The 20,552-nt window shown below is 42.7% G+C and overlaps 2 protein-coding genes across 9 annotated transcripts; one reads left to right on the top strand and one right to left on the bottom strand.

Annotated features, from left to right (window-relative positions):
- The first annotated feature begins 346 nt into the window (after positions 1-346).
- LOC310900920 (uncharacterized protein) lies at positions 347-19,688 on the top strand. 8 transcript variants are annotated; one of them, XM_083839633.1, is made up of 9 exons: positions 1,468-3,351; positions 3,602-3,662; positions 3,743-3,784; positions 4,630-4,772; positions 6,230-6,340; positions 9,374-9,505; positions 11,072-11,718; positions 15,547-15,738; positions 19,559-19,688. In XM_083839633.1, the coding sequence occupies exons 4-7, from the start codon at positions 4,703-4,705 to the stop codon at positions 11,140-11,142; spliced, it is 384 nt and encodes a 127-aa protein (XP_083695759.1). In that variant the 5' UTR covers positions 1,468-3,351; positions 3,602-3,662; positions 3,743-3,784; positions 4,630-4,702; the 3' UTR covers positions 11,143-11,718; positions 15,547-15,738; positions 19,559-19,688. The 8 variants fall into 8 exon arrangements, with proteins under 8 accessions (XP_083695757.1, XP_083695759.1, XP_083695760.1 ...); XM_083839631.1 differs by adding an exon at positions 347-1,355 and having other exon boundaries at positions 3,218-4,772; XM_083839634.1 differs by lacking the exon at positions 3,743-3,784 and having other exon boundaries at positions 1,468-3,662.
- Positions 16,720-20,544, bottom strand: MYOD1 (myogenic differentiation 1). Its single transcript, XM_083839628.1, has 3 exons — positions 19,756-20,544; positions 18,190-18,268; positions 16,720-17,561 (listed from the first exon to the last, which is right to left on the bottom strand). The coding sequence occupies exons 1-3, from the start codon at positions 20,314-20,316 to the stop codon at positions 17,311-17,313; spliced, it is 891 nt and encodes a 296-aa protein (XP_083695754.1). The 5' UTR covers positions 20,317-20,544; the 3' UTR covers positions 16,720-17,310.
- Between the last annotated feature and the right edge of the window lie 8 nt (positions 20,545-20,552).

Raw genomic sequence — 20,552 nt, 5'->3', positions numbered from 1 at the left:
GCTCAGGGGAGACCTCATCGCTCTCTACAGGTACCTTAAAGGAGGCTGTAGGGAGGTGGGGGTTGGTCTGTTCTCCCACGTGCCTGGTGACAGGACGAGGGGGAATGGGCTAAAGGTGCGCCAGGGGAGGTTTAGGTTGGATGTTAGGAAGAACTTCTTTACCGAAAGGGCTGTTAGGCATTGGAATGGGCTGCCCAGGGAAGTGGTTGAGTCACCATCCCTGGAGGTCTTTAAGAGACATTCAGATGTTGAGCTTAGTGATATGGTTTAGTGGAGGACTTGTTGGTGTTAGGTCAGGGGTTGGACTGGGTGATCTTGGAGGTCTCTTCCAACCTAGATTATTCTGTGAACACGGTTAGGTTGGGCCTCAAAGGGAGATGGAGGTTTGGACATGCTGGAAAAGCAGCAAAGAACAAGTGAAGGGCTGCTACTGGGCAGGTGGTGTGGTTGGGTTGGCAAGGGGAGGCATATGGCTCAGGCTGCCAAGGAGCATTGCATGTGTTTGGGGTGTGGAGAAGAAAACATTGCGGTGGTTGCAGCAGGATGTAGCAAAGAGGCTTAAAGGACAGATTTGCTAGTAAAAATGGTAACAGGTTGGTCTTGAGCCTGGTGGGGTAGAAGGAAGCCTAGGAGCTGGGTGCTGTGTGACTTGTGGGAAAAGGGAGGACAATAAGGCAATAGGGAGCACATTACTGCTATTGGCAGTGAAACTGAAAAGGGAAAGTGAGGCTAAGCCAAGGCAACGCTGTACTTAACTACCTTAAGACAATGACAAAATCTCTTAAAAGCTACCAGCTACCTGAGCATTGGGTTGAGTAGAGAAAGACTGGTGGTATAGGGAGAAATGTGAGAATCACAAGCACAGAAAAGTTATCTAAAGGGCTTGCGAATTGCCAGAAAGAAGGCAAAAAGTGAGAAGAGGGCAGGTCTGTAAACGTGAGCCTAGAGTTAAGAAAGGAAAAGGGGATGATAACTCATTGACAAGAAAAACAAAATCACAATGTGATTTTATAATTGCCCTAAGTTACTGTCTTTCACAACAATAGATCTAGGGATCAATGGGGACGCATGGTAGGGCAGACTGAGAGTTACAGAGGTTAACCCAGGAGGGAGGATCTGTGCATCCCAGGCCGGTGGCACATCCACAGCTGTAGAGGCTCTTTTCCAGCTCATCAGCTCTTGCCTTCCATGCTACTTTATCCCCCATCAGTGATTCCTCTTTAGGAATTTCAGTACGGAGATCTCGGGCAACTGTGGGGATGAAAGGGATTTCTTGCAGCTTCTGTTGCTTCGTTTTCCCTTCTAGCCTGGGTGTCTGTTGGAGGCTGGTCCAGGACCTTAGAAGTGACCTGAAGGTACGTGTTAAAACATGGAAGGTTTGCTTAAAGGCAGTTGTCATGGGCTCAGGTGGAGAGGCCACGCTAAAGCAACCTGTGAGGTTTCTTTGAAGATACAAAGGCTGTAATTGGGAAAGGAGAGCTGGCAGCCACCAAGAGCTGCCTACTGCAAAAGGTCCGTGAGCAGGCTCCAAATCAGAGGTTAACGGGTGAGGGGGAGCTGAGGGATCTGGAGCAATATAGCCACCGAAATGAGAAGCTGTCTTAGAAATATAAATTGGAAAAATAAGTTTATACATTATTTTGATGTGGAAAAGGAAAAGAGAACATCATTTTCCAAGTTTTTATAGAAGTTTAAGGGGGAAACTATTAGAAAATAAGATCTTTATTAAATAAGGTATGTAGCAGAAAGTATCTACCTGCTAAAATGCAAAGAATGCTTTGCACTGAAGATTATAGTATGATTTTAACTTAATTAATTAGTGACAGTTGATATTATCAACTAGGTAGTAGTTGATTTATGTAAAATGAATGTTTCAATTCAGTCCAGTAGGTGCTGTGTATCATCAAAGTTTCGATTTAAGCCTTCCCTGTAGTGATATAAAATTCTGGTTTTGTGTAAAATAAATAAAATAAAATCCTTTTCAAATGGAAATATTTGAACTACAATAGATAAAGCAAACCTAATTGTTTTCAAAGATATTCCAATTTAGGGGCAAAATTTTTCCTTAGAGGTTCATTTAATCCCAAACTGTGTAGCAGCACTTCTGCCCCTCTAGTCCCACCGAAAAATATCCATGTTACAACCATTTCTTATTTTGGCTCAAACCACAAGTCTCTGTCTTCAGCTGCTGGGATGCTGAAGGGTCTCCCCTTACTCTGCAGTGATTTTTAAGGTCTTAGTGGATTATAGAATCTCACTGTGTACATGGGATGAACATCTGTATAATTTTTGTCACAGTCAGGCATGTCCATGTTCAGTCTTTTCAGTTCCAAAATAGCTGTCTGTCTCCTCTGTGCGTTCAGCCCTGTGTTATAGACAATACAGTAATTTGCAGAAGCAGGATCATGCGTTTGATCACCTATACAGCTCCACTGACGGCAGTGAAGTTAACGAATGAATGAAATGAACGAAAGAGTAGAAGTTTAGATCCCTTGGACTACTCTCAGGTCATTGACTCTCTATACCTCCCTGATGGGTATCTTCTCCACCCAGGAAAGAGAAGTTAAACAGGGAGGTCTTCATATGAAGCTGGATGTGCGTGTCCAGGAATTATCTAGTTTTTCCCTGATAACTCTTGTCATTTTAAGTTAAATTAATAGTTACATTCCTAACTTTTACTTGCCAAAAAGAACTAATAAAGTTTTAAGAGTGCTGGGAGACCTGAGCGGGAGGCACAGATTTGGTAGGTGGTTCAAATATTTCACAGTCTGGAAAAGGATTCTGGTAAAGCAGCAGCAGGTAATGTTATCAGAAATTCTCAAAATGCGTTAAAAGGTGTTGGCCTTGGAATTACATTTTATTTCCCAAGTTGATTCTGGTGAGGGATTTTGATGATCTGCCTTGAGCTGTGGCTGACCAAAGCTTGGCTAAAGGAGGGGGAAAAAAAAGCTGTGGAGTGTAGAAAGGTTTTTCAGTGTGGGAGCCTTCTGAGAGGCTAGAGTTGCACAGCTGCTACCCAGGAGAGTAGAGATGCAGTTCGAGCAGTCCTCTTAAAGTCATTTGGAGTGCCTACAACCTTTGCTGTTCTTCTAAATCAACACTTCTGGTGGTGACAGCAGAAATATAGCTTTGAGACATCAGTCTGTTTTATTTTTTAAACTCCTGCGTAACAGAAGAAAAGAATCAGTGCTCTCGCTAATTTTATCCTTTGTGTTAGGTCACCCCACTGCCTCCTGTGTTCTGATGACACAGGAAGAGTAAGTCCTTCTTTCGCCTCTGTGTCTGGTGTCCTGGCATCACCTTTGCTGCCCTATGCTTCAGCATCCGCAGGGTAACAGTATACAATGAAAGGTAGGTTGTCTTTCAGACAAAAGCCTAAATTCTGTCCACAAAGAAAAACCTAGCGTGTAGGTTTGTGTGCTATTCATTTCTAAATCCACTGCTTTCTACTTAGTGCTTTAGTCGAGAAGCTCACTGGTTTCTCATCTGAACTCCAAGGGATTTTTCTTCTCATTTTAGGGGGTGGGGCATGACTGAGCATACGTTCCCTAATATACCTAAACTTAATAACCTTTGAATGTTTTTTTCTTTTTGTATGAAGTCATTTTACCACGTAAGGAAGATGCTGGATTCATAGATCAACATCACAGAGTGTTGTGTAGGTACGGAAAGCACACAAGGAAGCTTTGCTTTGGTGCTTTGCTAGTCTAACAAGAGCATCTCATTCTGCACAACTCTTTAGCCTCTTCGTTCACTGAGGTGCCCGACAAGGAGACCAACAATGGTAACTACTAATGAAGCAGTAGCTCCTTAATTTCAAGCCTGCCGAGTCTGAGTACATCAGCCAGTTTATATTCAAACAAAAGGGTTCTTACAAAACTTGTTGACCATTCTAAGAAAAGCAAAAAAAAAATAAAGAGGGAAAAGAGACATTTAGAAAACTTGTGACTTTATGTGCATCTCTGAATACAGTTGGAGAGCACATTTAAAATGTTTTAAAGCTGGAGGAAGCTGAGAGGGAGAGATTTATTTGTAAGAGTTGTAATCTCAAAACAAAAGGCAGACAGGGCTGGAATACCAGTTTTGTAATGCTCGAATGCTATAATTCAATCTGTGCTGTTTTGTATTAAATTCATGACAACTCAACAGTATTTCTATGCAGTTCTTCATCAGTTCTAGATTACATCATGCTGTGAATTGCTCTATCTGTTAATATTGATCCTTGTAAATCATTTGGTTTGAGGTCTTGAAATGTAAAGCTGTGATGTACTTCAACATGCAATGTACTCGCTCTGTCCTTGAAACTCATTTAAAAACAAACAAAGCTGCACTTGCAGAGATGATATTACTTTTCTGAAAGGTTAGATTTACCCCTTTGGACGGTCAATAGTTGGATGAAAGCGTTCCATGGAAAGAATGAGAATGAAGGAGAAAATAATTGATTGGTGCTTGATGTTGACTGAGGGGGCCGTAGAGGTGCCGCATGCCTGAAGGGCTGTGTAGCACAAAGCCCAGTTCAAGGAAGTCATGCTGCTTTTAGGGAGAGTAGCCATGGGAATAGAAGCTGGATAGATTGAGTGCTAGCTCCTGTATACTTATCAAGCTATTTTTTTCTCCCTAATTACCTAGGTTTTGCTTGAATATGGACTTCATATTCATCCATGTTCTCCAAGCGTTGCATGGCTTTGCTGCGAGATGAGAAATGTTTGCTGCGTTCCGCCTGCTGGATTGCATTTTGTTCTCCATCCGTTTGTCCTGGGCCGTGTTTGATTGTGAGTGAAGGTTGGCTTTGTTTTGCAGACCCTTTTAGGATCCTTCAGAAAGAGTGCCAGTGTAGAAACGTCAGCATTGCATGGATGGATATCAAACTATGAGCTAAATGGAAATTGCTCTGGGAGAAAAATGAAAGTAATGTTGTCTTATGTTAGAGATTGTCATTGGTCTTTCCTCATATCATTAACTCAGAGAAACTCCCACCTGAATCCACTTGGTTATGGGAGGTGAAACTGAGTAAATACGATTGGGATTGCGCACACAAACGAGGAGCATTCTGTTGCTTGTAAAAGGGCTCAGATGGTTTCCAGACTCTGTTTCTCATAGGGAGAGAGAAGACTGCTTCTTCCTTCCTGGCAAGAAGGGCAGCAAGTGCTGCAAATGGCTGTCTTACACCCAACACCTGCTTGAATCCAGCACGTAGCTGGTCTGGGCCAGGCCCTGTGCTTCTCTTGAAGCATACAGGTTGATCAGAAATGGTGTCCTTTTCTAGATGTACTTTAGTCAAGGCTGTAGTGAAAGTGTCACAATTTATCTTTGATGAGCATTCCCCAAAACAGAAATGATTGTTCCTCAAGAAATCAAGGGAAAATCTACTGTAAGTAACTGAAATAAGGCATACAGCTTTGCTGATGTGTCGCTTTGTTGCAAAGTGTATTTCTGTGAAGGGTATAGATTTGTCTCTGTCTTTGTCTTGCTGATCTAGGCAAGATCCAGCAAAACAAGCTGCTGGTGGCAAGGGAAATTCAACTTACAATATTGGAAGATTCATGTCAGCGCATAACGAAAACATGCTTATGGAAGCTGCTAAATACGTGTTACTAGGAGCTGAGTGAAGTAATCCTGAAGGCTCTAAATTTACATGTCTAAAAGAGTAAATAGGTGCACATAGAGCTGATCGATGTAGCTCCTACCATGTACTACAGCTAGAGTTTCAGAAGTGGCTAGTGATTTGGCTTTATTTATAGGTGATCTGTTCTGGAGAGTCATCAAAGGTCCTTGCCTTTCTGAGATTGGCCTAGCCAGCTTTTTCTGAAAATGAAACTCTACTAATGCTGTAGTGACTTTTTAAAATCTCAGCTAATTTGCAGGTGCATGAACACACAGCAACAGACACGATCCCATAGATAGAGACATACATATGTCACGTATAAAATATACAGAATACAGAACAGGAGCTGCTAGTCTTTTCTTGAACAAGGTGTGCAGTTCTCAGTGCCTCAAGTATATCTTTTTCATTTAACCACCAAAAAAATAAATTAGGGTCTCTTTGTGACTGAAGAGGAGAGAACATGCTGCATTTTACATAAAACGTATGCTTGCCTGTCAGCTGACTATTTCTCTAATACATCAAAATGATTAGATCATTTCTTTCTGTTTTTTTTTTTTTTAATTGAAATGAGAGCTTTATTTTTGTTGAATGATTCACTTCCCACAACTCTTATTATTTCTCCAGCCTACCCTGAGTTTACAGCACTGACTGAAATGTTCTCAGATGAGCAGGTGGGAAAACGGCCTGTAAATCTTCATCTTTATAAATGGTTCGTAAAACTTTTGGTGTTGAAAGGTAAGAATAGTTGAAATAAATCTCAGCAATGCTGACTCAAATGTTTAAAGCAGTGCTTAAATCCCTTGATTAACCCAGCTTCTCAATATTTGACATGAATCAATAACTCTGAGATGTCTTTGCTGTTCTCTAGCTTTGTAAATATTTATGTGGACGGTCCTGTGAAATATGATGCTTAATCCTGTTAAAGTAATTCTTTGTGTGCTGCATATGAAGAGATATAAAGTATAATAGTTCCAGTCATGCTAGTTAAATAATTGGCACTAAGGATGAAATCTGCTGCATTTCTTTAGTAAATAACCAGGATTTATACAATTCAACTGTGAGTGAATGGAAAGCAAAATCCACCTTCTGTCACAAATCTCTGGCCAGCTGCTGGGGATGCAGATTGCCTGATTTTGGCTTGTTCCTGAGCCAAATAGTAGGCTTTCGTTCCAGTTAAGTGATGTGCTGAGAGCTAGATCAGTGCTAATAGTGAACGGATGGCACCTCTATTAGCTTGTCCTCAGCCTTCCCTTGTTGGGATGTGCTGTAACTGTGCACTCCAGGGAGCAGGAGGATGCTCTGTCCATAGTTTCCAGGACCTGGGAAAGCCTTCTCTAGGAACGATGGTGCAAAAGGGTTGTACCAGCCCTACAGATTGTGGCTGAGATATTCCTGCTAATACACAAGATCTGCAGTAGGCCTGTATTTAAATGGTTTGGCTTATGAAGCACAGTGGCATGCTTGTTCCTAAGACACTGTGCGTTTAGTCATTGTTTACTGATTCAGTCTGATTCATCTGTGGATTCTGCCAGGCTTTGCAGTTGTACTCCTTGCCTCTAGGTATTCCAGAAATAAAAGGGGCTGAGGAATAACAAGGAAGCTGAGAAAGATCACGGTGGCATAAGATGCTCAGAGTTGGCCACCGAGAATTCAGAAGTGGATCTTCCTTAGATGGGCTCTGTTCTTGTGTCAAAGTGGATCTTTCTGTGCCTCTAGGATGGATGCCTATCCTACAAGAGCTCCTACAGGAGCATACTTAGGGGTTTCCTGTGAAAGGATGGGAGAAAAGGGGTACCCAGTATGCATAAAATCCATAATATGGGCCTGCCTTCTGTGGAGTTTTTCAGACTAATTACAGATAAAATATATTCCTATGGGTTCTTTTAGGACTGTTCTCTAGCTTACAGGCATCCTACCTAATAAAATGTGGAGAAAAAGATGGTATTTTATGTATTTAGAAGTAGTTTAGCTTTTTATTTGCTTTTTCGCTGTAATTCCCTTAAGAGCCCTTCAGCAGATGAAGAGATCTCCACGCAGAAGTGCTACAGTGGTGCTGCACTTCTGTAGCCCGGTTTGACCACCATGTAAGCCAAGCAAATAAATGTATGCTTAAAAGAACAGCACATCCCAGAAAAGGTGATGTGGGAATTCAATGAAATTACTGCCAGTTTTCCTGAGTGTATGTTTATGTGGTCACTGGGGGCGGGGGGGGGGGGGGTGTTTGACTGTATATAACTACATACAGTACTGGTTGGGATAAAACCCAGATGATTGCATTTGGATTGTTAACAGATTCTTCTTCAGCTTCATTTCCATGTTATGTTACGTTGCTTGTCCTACCAACTATTTCTCCCCCATCCCAAGCAAAGACTGAGTAGGAGCTGCAGAATGTGTCTTGTGTTTAGGGAGGTATTTAGAGGTACTTTGGAAGAAAAAATGATGTTTATGCATTAAGGCTTGCATTTTCAGCCATGCATGTCAAAGGTCCAGGAGGTCTGAAGAACATTTAGTCAAATTGGAAATCAGGCTAGACATGGTCTATCAAAACAAGTAAAATTTGTAGCAGTGAAAATATGAAACTAATTAACTTGGTTAAAAAAAAAAGTCTTTTAATTAACTCTGACCAATAAATGTTAGTCTGTAGAGAGCAAGTTAACAAGTACATAAATAGCGATGGGGAAAAATTAATAAATGAGCCTTATGTACCTAGACATCTGCTCAACCAACCAAGATTTCTAAAGGGTCAGCTGCATGTCTGGAAATGTAGCCACTGGTGTCTTAAATAGAAGACATGGAAGTAGACATGGGTTTTGATATATTTTTTTTAACTTGTACATTGCATGATGTACCAAAAAAAAAGAAAACATCCACCAAAACTCAAGAAAGCAAATAAAAAAATCCCACCACATGAAAGCCACAGGTAATGCTGATGATCGTGAAGTGCTTGAAGGTCACATGCCTTCAGTCACCACAAAGCAAAGATGTGTCAAAAGTATGTTGCTTCAGCTGCAGAACAAATGTGCAGGAATCACTACCTACCTATCAGGTGTGAGGATTAAATGAATTGATCAGCCTTTTCTGTCTTTCTAATAATAATCATTTGTATTTAAAAGAGGGAATAACGTTTTGTCATCCACATCTAAGGAACGGCTTTTTTTTGTCATTCATGAGGAGCAGAACTCAGAATTCTTATTGCAAAAAGAGACCAGGGAGCAGATGAGGCGAAACGACATATTCAGGTAAAACATGAGCCACCAGCTCACAGCAAGCAAGTTCAGTGCAGTGACAGTCTGCTCTTCCCTAGGGACTGGGCAGAACTGCTCAAGAAGGAGTAGATGGAAACAGCTGCCAATAGATGAGTTCTGGAAAGGATTCAAGCCACAGTACTTGCTGCGGCTTGGGAGTTTGTGGTGGGCAGAGCTTACTGAATGACTGGTATCTATGATTTTGGACTGGACAGCTATCAGTCAGTTCTTAGATATGGGACCCAGAAAAAATATTGCAGAACAAAGCCATGTATAGGGCATTCTCTGACATCTTTGTAATTCTAAAGTGAGAAAGGAAAGTACATCTCTAACCGCAGAGCTCTAGAACAGATTTATCTAGCTTCAAGTGGAAAATCATGATCCTTCCTGCTCATAGACGGAAGAGACCTGAGGTCCACAGAATCTTGGTTCTGCTTGTACATGGACAATTCACTAGGTTGCATTTAGCTAGCAGGAGCTTGCATTTTGCTTTGGTTTAACCTAAATATCTTTCTCATGACAGAAGACAGCAAGAGAGATGTTGAAGACCTGAGCCTTGATGTCATTTCCTCAGAATTTGTACCAGGCAGAGCTGACAGCAGAACAGCGCCTTCCTCTTCCACGCCCAGGCTGAAGTCAAAGGCCTATAATGCTTGTGAGTAAGTTTTGTCTTTTATTTATATATATATGTATGTATGTATGTATATAGCACTTATCACCATAGTGATAAACACTCTTTGGAACTGGACTGATGGCAGGGGTAGGAACAGGAGTTGGCTTGTTAGTACCTCAGCACTTCTGTTTCCAACCAATTTAAAACAAACAAAAAAATAGCTGCACAAACCACTACATCTTATTTCTCAGAGAAGCCCTATGGTAAGAGGCTTCTTTAAGCTGTGGTTGCACACAGTACTAAAGATAAAAGAACACTGCTAATGTATTTTTCACGAATGTGCCTATGCTGTAATTCATTCACTCAAGACAATGGTTTCTCTTGACCTTGAGATTGATTGAACAGGTGGCAAAAAGATAAGTTTAGGAAATTCAGTGACGCAATGCCAATAACTTTGTCATCTTGCATATTTTCTAGCATACTGTGAAGAATAAATAAATGGCAAAAGCTAAAGTGTCCTTGGCAAACAAACAAACAAAATAGTACCCTGTGATATTTTTACCTTTGCTTCCCCTCACCACACACAGTTTACGCCCACAGAGCTTGAAATATTAACCCAGCATGTTAATTTATTTCTTCCAGAGTTGCCCTGGCCATTGGATTTAACATCTCTCTTGGAAGTACTTCAAACCAAATGGCTGGCTCCATCTCTAGCTTTGTTAATTAGGCACATTACTTTGTTGCTTTTTTCATATCGTTTAATGTAATTGGCATTTGTGCAGCTTTCTAAAGGCATGTTTGGGCCTACATTTTGTGCAGCTGGCTCTAAACTGCAAGCTATTTCAAGTGTTTAGTTCTCTAGAAGACCGCCTTCGAGAGCATGGAGCATCTGTGTTGAGCGCATACCATGCTTCCTTTCCAAAACGAAGGAAATGACTAGTGTGACACATGTTCTTCCCTGTATACGTTTGTATTTCTATGGCATTATGTTTGTAATGGGAGCATTAGCCGGCCTATTTGAAGAACAGGACTCCATCTACAAGCTGTTGTGTAAATGCTTAGCTATAATACAGCTTTTATCCTAGCCACCTTTATTCAACTCACAGGGATACTTTGCCATATAGACATAAACGGCTGTGATTTTTCACATAGAAGTGAATCTTCGCAAGCCATGAATTTGGCCTCGCTGTGATAAATCCTACAGATAAGGGTGCCAACGCGGTGTCAATTGCCAGTAAAACCGATGAAGTTACACAAGGCAGGAATTCAGTACATTCTTCGGTTGTCGTGGTGTGAAATGCTGTACCTGAATTGAAGAAGTGATTTATATAAAAGTTTAGGAAGAAAATATATATGTATGCACTGAAGAAATCATCTAGTTCCTCTTTTTCATAGAAATGCTGCCCTCTAGCGGCTGAAAAAAAACACAAGTTGCTTATTAATTGCAATAATATAATTTCCACTCACGTGGCAGCAAGTAGGAATAAAATATGCCTGTTAGCATAAAAGGCACATGGATTGTCTGAGTTTCAGCCTTGGGAAACCCACAAGTAGCATAAGGCAAAGTAAAGAAAGTTGTAACGACAAGGCATTGCTTTACTTGTACAGGCCTGCTGACTCTCTTCTGTGAACAACCAACTGAAAATGAAAAGTCTTTCTCACAAATGGCAGGATTGTAATGTTGCCACACAGTGCTAGTCGAAACCACCTATTTCAAACAGAACCACATGTGAGGAAACGGTCATGAGCTGAACGCACAGGTCTCACAGGACATCTGTTTCCAAATGTGATGGATCATCTCCTTAAAAAAAAAAAAGAAACAAACAACCATCCTGGCTCGCAGTCAGTCAGACACAGGGCACTGCACACAGCGGTCATCAGTGAACCAAGAGGACCCTTATATCCTCCCAGAACGTGAAGCTGAGCCACAGGTAAAATAAAAGTCAATCAGGGTTTGTCTTTCAGATACGTCAGCCATGTGCATTCGTTTGAGGATTCAGAAGTAAAGCATCCATGTGAAGGAAAGGAATGTTTTATGGCCAAGGTGTGAGGTAGATGATCTTTAGGTATGTCACCTCTACACTTGCTAATGTTTTCCTTGCGTAGTTTGAATTGTTCTGTCCAAATATTATGTAAGACTCTTTCTCAGCTTGTCCTGTTCTACACCTGCATTTTAGGTGGAGGTGACTGTGCATGCCGAGGTTTGTGTACCACTGAGGACCAGGGGACCATGGCATTGCAAGCCCTGCCTTCTGGTAAGTAACCTGTCTCCCCCAGCACCATTTCTAACAGCTCAGTCCATACCCAAAGGAAAATAGACTGATTTCTCCAGATTTGTGCATCAGTAAAAAAACGAACAAACTGCTATTCCTTCCAGTTGTCTCCTGTTTTTTCAAGAAGGCTCTTTGGTAGCAAACTGCTTGGCATTTCCCTGGTGTATGGGGCTCCAGGTGGTGACTGAAGACAGTAAATATTTTTGCCGTTTCTCCACCAACTGATCTTCCATTATGAAAAGATGAGAAAACAGAAGATTCAACTCACCAAGAGTAGACCTCACAAAGAAATGCAGACTGCAAATTATCCAGCAGATGCCGCTGTTGGACAAATAAATAGCTCAAGGTCAGTTCAGGCTGCCAAGGGAGGACTGATGTTTCGGAGGGTTTCCACAGTTGCAGGTGTTTTTTACCCATTTTACAACCATGCACTTGCAACATTAGCTGACTGTGCTGAGACCCAGACTTCTGAATGAATCTGACTCCAAGCAAAAAAAAACAAAAAAACAAACAAACAAAAAAAACAACGCCCTTTATACCGATCACAACCTCACTGAAGTAGGTAAGTAGGTTATTAGTTTTTTGTCATAATTTTAAATGCATTTTCATATAAATAGTGGAAAGCTTCACTTCATACTCAGTGTTTGCCTGCCTACTGACGAATATGGGGTTATTCCCTGAGTCTTATATAAAATACCACACTTGATGATGTTGTTAAGACCCATACAGTAAATAAAAGTTACTGAAGTTCCTAATTCCTGATGGGACCTGGGTGGGAAGGGAAAAGGCGGGGGCTCTTCTGTATTACACTAAGGCTCATTCTGTCCCTTGTTAGCCCTGAAATCTCAAATTTTGAGTGGTGAGCCACTAGTCTCTACTCAGTGTCATTCCCAGCTGTGCAACAAACTTTTTGAGAAGGGAGCTGCATAGACCAAGGAGAGGAAGTCATGGCTGTGCAACAGATTTACTAAAAACGTGATTCGAAAGGCTGAGGCAGGGCTAGCGGAGAAGCAGTAGTAAGTAGTGCTTAGTGAGGGGCTCAGGCATACCTCTCAAGATGATCTCTGGGATGTTTGGCATTGGGCCTACTATTTCCATACCGCACTCTCGCACGCTGAATGCAGCATTGCTGTCAGAGATGCGCACTCCGATGGTAAGAAGACAATTCTGCACACTGCTAGCGAAGCCGACTGCTGAATGGAAGTTATGCAAAATGACCTTCATACCATCTCCTGGTGTCGCAGGCTCTGTCAGCCACACGTTTTGGAAACGCTGAAGATTTTCAGCGTTATTAGGAGGATAGTTTCTGTTTTCTGTTTTTCAAGATAGGGTGAGCTTGTAAAGCCTGTGGTTACGCTCTGGGGATCAGCGTATCCCAAGCCGCTGTGAGAGAAATGGGTCAGTGAGCTGAGCACAGGCAAGGGCGCAGCAGGGGGATCGTGCGTGGCTTTGTGCTGCTACGTGGGCACTCTCCCAGGTGGTACTATGTGCAGCAGCTTGAAACTAGTCCCACTGAAGTCGGAAGCTCAGCCACTGATTTCAAGGAACAAATTAATAATTTTAATCAAGAGGGAAATAATTTAACATGCAGGTGGTATCTTGTTTGCTCCTCTGTTTTGCCTTTGGATGTGGTTCTTCTGGTGATGATAATATTGCTTTTACGAGTGAAATGAGCAGGTTTTGCACTTTCAAGTATCTCTGCAAAATGTAAACTGTAAAATGCAAACTGTTTTTCCTTCCACATTCAGTAAGGTCTGATATAAGGTCTTTATCTTGTGCTCAAAATGACAAGTCATTTTAAAAGAGCAGCATCTGGTACAAAACTGCCAATTTAATATTGCTTTATTACTATTGGATACAGATGATAAAACGTTTTAAAAGGAAAAATATACCAGCAGTAGTTAATATTTTTCTTACAGCTAAAATTGAATTTTTAGTTTGTGAATATTTCTGTAGCAGTCTCAATGATAATTTGGGAAAGGGTGTATAATAACATTGTTATTTTTTTTAAAAAAAGGCAATTTTATTGCACTTTTTTGTTATTTAAAATTCTGAAAATAGAAAAAAGATCCCTTTATTTTTGTATATTTGTAAATGTCCTGATGAAATTTCAAAACCAAAGCACTTAGCATACATAATTAACATACACATTTATGCCCTTTCTCTTTATCCATTGCAACAGTTTGAATAAGTTTGAGTAAGATAAACCAATAGTGCTGGTTTCATCATGCAGCTTCAGCAGAGCTTTCTGAAGCTACCAAATCAAACCAAACGTTGCTAAGATACACACTTATCTTCATGGTCAAGAGCAGCTAATTTTCTTTAATTAGTAGTAGTTATCTGACTTTCTGGAGGTAGCCTTCTGTAGGAAGCATCAAAGAGGTCTAAAACCTTCAGTGAAAAGTTTCACACCTACATTGGGTCTGGCTCTGACTTGCCGTGTCAAGGCAGCTTGAGAAGAGGAAGGGTCTGGTTTGCAGTGCTCCTCAGTTTTCCCTAAGCTCTGCATGTCAGTGCCATTGGCCACATTCAGATTTTTTCAATCTTCATCCTGCAGAATATCGACTCGGAACCCATAGGCTATAAATCGATGGTTTCAGACTGTTGGTGTGTGTCTGTAGACCCAGCTAGACTGCAGTTTGCCTTGCAGGGTGATCCCTAAATGCGTTTTCAGGAGCCCAATTTAAGAACCAAAGTTTGCAAACGCTGGGTCAGTCTTATCTGTTCCTCAGCTCTGCTTATGTTCCTTGTCACAGTTGGAACTGAAACAAAGCTCAGAATCCAAATTTTTTCCGACTTTGAAATGTTTGCACATGGACGGGGTTGTACTTCCGTCAGCAACATGCCATCCTCTTGATGCACAAATGAGGAGAGTAATTTCAGGCATTTATTTTAAAAATACTGCCTTAGAAATAGACGGGCAAAAATTGCACAGGGTGTATATTTTTCTTATTTAAGTTGAAAAATAAATATAGCTGTAATCTAAGTGTGTATTTATCAGCGTTGATGCCCTTTGGTCTTGCTCCTGTGGACTTCTCTCACTGACATCAGTGGGAAAAAGATGGGTTCTGCACAGTAAATCTATGAATATTTTTTTCATCTTTATCCATCCATCTATTTTGGGATGTGCTAAATGCTTGCTCTCTGTTGTAACATTAACATCAGTATGTGGAAACTTGGGTTGCTAAAATAAATCACTGAAATGCAATATACATGACTTCACGTGGAACTGCATGTACATTGTTGGGCACAAGCACCCTGCGGCCGTCGTGCCGTGCCAGCTGTACGGCGGGGTGCTTCCTATTGTGTCCTATAGAAGCGGGGTCTCAAAGTGAGACAGCGGCAGCTTTGTGCTGCCAGTTTATATAAATAGTCTTTTTAGTCCCTGAGCTGGCAAAAGTATTTCTATTTTTTTCATTATCGTGATTGTGAATTTGAATCCATGATGTTTTTACCAGGCTCGGAGTACAAAGACGACAAGGTCGTGGTATTTCTCACAAGCATTTTTTTCATTGTGCGCCTGTTTGTTTGCTGGAGGCAATGAAATTGTTATAATTTATATGTGAAGTACTGATTTGTGGGGCTCTAGCAGTGTTTCTTTAGTTTTTTGAGTTAAAGGTAGTGGCTTTGATCAAAATAGCATGGGGCATTTTTCTCACGTTAGCAGAGGCACTCCTGATTCATGACAGTATGAATGAGCACACCCGCAAGTTCATTTCCTTTTTATATTTAAGGGAAAAATGAAGGTAAATAAGAGGGGGAAAAGGGGTAAGCTCAACACTTACAACCTGGACTGTTTTCTGCCCACAGCAAAGTCAATGCGACACCTTTACAAAGCTGGACGTTGATGAAGGTGTAGAGGGGACAGCCCTGCCTCAGAGTCCCCTCCGATCTGCGCAGTGGTCCCGTGCCTCAGAGTACCAGTTTGTCATCCACCATGGTCACCACACACAATGAGGGAGCTGATGAGCTGTTCCCTTCTTACTTTGTCCTGCTTAAGAGGTAAGAGCTGCACAAATTCCCTCTGTAATAATCACCTAAGTATTTAGAGCTGCTGCTATCTCATTGTTGTTTGTTTGTTTGTTTTACTGTGAAGTTTAAACAAAAGCCATAAATCACAGGGATATGACAAGGAACAGGTTGTTGAATATGGACTGTAGCTGCTGGTTATTCTTGTCTGAATGTACAGGTATGCTCCGATGGTTACTTATCAATGACAATCTGCTCCAGGCTTAACCCTGAGCAGGGCAAGCTTGCAAGGTTACACATGTATACTGCGTGAAACATACCCCACCGGTAATTTTTAGCGAGGCTCTAAACAAGAAATAAATCCCTGGAGTAGTGTTGCCAGAGGTGCATAAAGTTCAAATCCAAATTAAAAATGCCTTTCTTTGGCCTAAATTCTGACCTGAACTTGAGGAAAACTGTGATCTATATTTTGAACTTTATGACAGAAAATCACTTGAAATTAAATTCTAATACCTGATACGAACATGGTACAAACGCTTGAAAATTAAAACTTGAATGGAAAAATCTGAACGTATATCTCGGCGTGTAGTACCTGGTCTTGCAAAATATGGTCACAAGACTTTAACTTATGGTAGCTGCAGTGGACGTTGGAGAATCTGAGTTACTGAGACTCGTAGCTCTGACACAGCTTTGTAAGCTCAAGTCCTGCAATGTAATTGTAAACTTGGGGGGGGAAGAGGAACATGCTTATTTACTTCACAAATCTATTTTGTAAAGACCATCAGTGTGTAAGACTTGGTTTAGAAATTGCTAAGATACGTGAAGAAGGTAGACCCCTGTTCAGCAATGCCGTTACACAAAGTAATTGAAAGTAGTGCAGCTGAAGCATGTTCTTGATTTCATTGCTGAATCAGAGCCTGTATCTTCTTCCTGCCAAGGCAGCGATCTTAACACCGCTCCTAAATGCACTAGTAATTCTAGAAGCTCTAATGAAAGTCAAGATAACGCCATAGATTTTATAAATAAGGGTCTTTATTTAGAATACTGTTGAAAACATTCTTGGCAACCACATTGTATAAATATATAAAGTTAAAAGTTTGGCACAACAAACCAAGCAACATTAAATATTTTTTTCCTTTTTTTGTTTGGTTTTTAATCTTTTGGTTTTTTTTCCTTTTCCTTTTTTTTTCCAAAGCAACTCTTATTTACAATTATACAAAATGTTTTACAAAAAATGGTCCACAACCTTATTTTGGCCAGAACAAGGGGTAATAGGAAGGATCTGTCATGCCACTGCTGTTGTAGATTTCTGTTTTCTTCCACATTCAAGAGCCAGGTTCCTATTCTCCAAAGCCCAGATAAAACGTTGGCCATTTTATGGTATACAATTTTATCTCTAGATATATTAAATAACTTTAGTTTAACAACCAATAAATAACTAGGTGTATCTTGATGTAATACAGGTTTGAAAAGTTATATAAGGAATTTTGCATGATACTTTAAAACTGGAACAAGTCTTGAAGTCTTTTCAGTCTTGGAAGGCAGGTCTCAGAGCTTGGCAGAACGGAGCAATTTCTTTTCAGTGCAGTCCAGCTGGACCTGCCTTTATAGCACTTGGTAGATGGGGTTGCTGCTGCTGCTATCCTGGGGAAGAGGGGTGCAGTTGGTGGGGGAAGGAATTTGGGCTCCACTATCATTCAGGCTTGCTCCTTCTTGGGGGGAACAGGGACTGCCTTCAGCAACAGTTTCAGCTGGAGGCAGTATGGGACACGTGGAGTTATCTGTGGAAATCCTCTCCACAATGCTTGAGAGGCAATCAAGGCTGGAAACAACAGAACTCTTCCCATGCTTTGGATCTAAGGACAAACAAAGATATGATCAATTTATCCAATGAGTACTGTGTGTCAGTAAGATGTAGTTCTTTCATAAAACCCCAGCAAGTGGCTGAAAGTACTCATTTGTGAGCATATAAAGATTCAAAAGAAATGAGTATCAACGAAGGATGCCAATTACCACAAAAGACATTGTAATTTGCAAAATGAAAGAGACCTAAGCAAAATATGCTACTTTTCGGGGAGGGTGGATCCAGGGATTCACTTCAGCACATAAAAAGGGAATGGAAAATTGGAATTCCATCAGCAATTTCTCTAATTTGGATCAGTGATATCTGGTTAGAACAGTCTTCATGCAAAACATGGTTAAAAACTGAAGATTAATTGCAGAGAGGAATGTGTTTTTATCCAGATGCTATATTTACGAAGTAGGAAATGCAGCTATAACATATCCCTATACTTGCAAATACATCTAGAGGTAATCCGATGCTTCTACTAGCATCAGCAGCTCGCTGGCTGAAAAGGCAGGTTCCTTCTTCAGCCCAGCTGGGGTCAGCTAAATGACCAGGGACGGAGAAGGCACAGGGGAGGCTGCTGCATTGGCTGTCCCTGTCGCCGTGTTTCTCACACTGCCGTTACAGCAGATACTCACCATTTGGTGATTCTGTGTAGTAGCTACTGTCATAGCTGTTTCTTCTACGAGAGCTGCAAGGAGGCCCGCTGTACTCCATCTGGAAAGGAGAACAATCTGAGTGAGATCACTGGTTGGGGGACAGCTTATTCCTCAAATCCCAAGAACTATCTTATTTTGTTTTTCAGTCCCCTAACACTCGAGTCCTGGCTAAAATGCTATCAAGTTTGTGTCTTCGAATGAGGCAGACCTTAACTTGCCAAAAAAAAAAAAAAAACACCCCAAAATATTTTATGTGGCACAGCTGTTCCAAAAGGAAAATTACCAGGAAAATTACCACTGTTGTTACAACTAATGCTGTAGTTTTACCAAGGAGATGAGGTTTTCCAACATTCTCACCTGTTATTGCCCTGTGCCTACATTCATTTTACGATAGGGTGTCCAAGCGAGGAACCAATCTTTTTTTTTTTGATTTATTTTTCGAAGACTTTTCCAAACATGAGTTCCTCTTAAAAAGCCTTTAGTCTATCTTTGTCCCTTTTGACTTCCTTCAGTCTCTCTTCCCAGTTCCATTTTGTACAGAAAAGCCCCTAGTCCTGGACCAATATATTTGTTTCCCATACTTTAATCTACCATGAAAAGAAAATAAAAGGCGGTATTTGTAGGAGGGGTCATTTGTGTAAATCTTGTCTCCCATCTGCCAACTGTCTCAGTCCCATATATTCAGCTCAGAGATGATTATCCTCACCAAAAAATAGAAAATCATCTCAAGTCTTAAAGTGCCCTTGTGATCCCATCCCAGGCAGCTGTCCCGCATGCCAGGCACCACATCCCACCACCCCTGCGTCAGAGCACAGAGTCCAAGCCTATAGCCTCAGTGAAGAGATTAGGCGGTGAGACAGCCTCTCTGGAACCCTTCTCCCCTCCCGGTAATGAAAGAACAGGACTGAAAGGCTGGGGTCTTTTTTCCATTGCTGGGCAATGTCTTTGGAGAGGCGAAGTGCGAGGAGAAATGGAGAACCTTTTTCATAAAGGTCAAGAAAGACAACAACCATTGCTTAGACTGTCCTGTTATCATGACGAATGGCAGAAAACAAACCCCAGACTCTTTATCAGTTCCCCTGTGAGCTTTCCCCTGTAATTACCATGACCAAAGGGGACCTCCCTCGCTGCTGCCCTTCGCAGTACTGACACAGCCGAGGATGAGAACGGAGGTGCCCCAGGAGCTCTGAAGCATGAGGAGGGCTCAGACCTCACTGAGTTCCCAGGTACCCATCCCAGACTGCTTCCCTGAGAGCTCCCCCAGCACACAGGGAAACCTGCCTAACTTCTCCCAGGGTTTTTTTTTTCCCTGGGAAAGGCATGTAACAGATTTTTCTTCTTTTCCTAGAGACCCTGGCATGGGGACCCTGTTGCCCTTTGCTGCTGGAGTTCAAGGCAGGAGAAGGGACCTCATCTTCTGCCCAGGGAGAGGATGTAAGCAAGCAGCTATGGGAAGGACAGGAGGAGGTGACTCGCCCCACGCAGGTTTGGGCTGATGGAGGTCGAGGGGCCTCTGTGACAGGGCGTCTTCCCTGGGGCACTCACCATGCCGTCGGAGCAGTTGGAGCGGGGGCTGGAGGCGTCCGACTCCCCGCTGTAGTGCTCCAGCACCGGGTAGTAAACGTCCTCCTGCTCCCGCAGCAGCGCCTGCAGGCTCTCGATGTAGCGGATGGCGTTGCGCAGGATCTCCACCTTGGGCAGGCGCTGGTTGGGGTTGGTGGAGGTGCAGCGCTTGAGGGTCTCGAAGGCCTCGTTGACCTTGCTGAGCCGCCGCCTCTCCCTCATGGTGGCGGCCTTACGGCGGTCGGCGTTGGTGGTCTTCCTCTTGCAAGCCTTGCATGCCCACAGCAGGCAGCGGCCGGCCTGGTGGTGCCCGCTGGGCGCCCGGACGTGCTCCTCCTCGTGCGGGTGCCCGTGGTGGTGCCCGTGGTGGTGCGGGTGCTCCTCGGGCTTCAGCAGGCCCCCCACGTGCACCAGCCGGGGGTCCAGGTCCTCGAAGAAGTGCATGTCCGACGTGTTGAAGCACGGGTCATCGTAGAAATCGTCGGCGGCCGCGAAGGAGCAGAGGGAGCCCTCCGTCATCTCCATGGGGCCCAGTAAGTCCATGGGGGCGGCGGAGAGGGGGCAACACGGCGGGTCGGGGACAGCGGGGGGCTGCTGAGCGGCGGAGACCCTTGCACCCTCTCGCCAGCGCTGGCTGCTGCCGTCGCCGCCGCCGACCCCCTCCCCAGCCGCACCGCTCCGGGAGCGCCGCTCGGGGCCCTATTTATGCCGGAGCCCCCCGGCGGGACGGGACGGGGCGGGGCGGGGCGGGGAGGGGGCCGTGGACGCCGGAGCCCCCG

Source organism: Anser anser (genome assembly GCF_964211835.1).
Source record: "Anser anser genome assembly, chromosome: 5".
Classification (NCBI taxonomy): domain Eukaryota; kingdom Metazoa; phylum Chordata; class Aves; order Anseriformes; family Anatidae; genus Anser; species Anser anser.
Note: the sequence above shows the minus strand (reverse complement) of the source record. Positions and strands in the feature narration are given on the sequence as shown.

Coding starts and splice junctions, on each gene's coding strand:
- LOC310900920 (XM_083839631.1), top strand. CDS start 4,703: ATGTTTGCTGCGTTCCGCCTGCTGGATTGCATTTTGTTCTCCATCCGT. Junction 6,341..9,373: donor AAAACTTTTGGTGTTGAAAG/GTAAGAATAGTT, acceptor TTCTCATGACAG/AAGACAGCAAGAGAGATGTT. Junction 9,506..11,071: donor GTCAAAGGCCTATAATGCTT/GTGAGTAAGTTT, acceptor TTACTTGTACAG/GCCTGCTGACTCTCTTCTGT.
- MYOD1 (XM_083839628.1), bottom strand. CDS start 20,316: ATGGACTTACTGGGCCCCATGGAGATGACGGAGGGCTCCCTCTGCTCC. Junction 18,269..19,755: donor CCAACTGCTCCGACGGCATG/GTGAGTGCCCCA, acceptor TCTCCTTTCCAG/ATGGAGTACAGCGGGCCTCC. Junction 17,562..18,189: donor CTACACAGAATCACCAAATG/GTGAGTATCTGC, acceptor GTTTGTCCTTAG/ATCCAAAGCATGGGAAGAGT.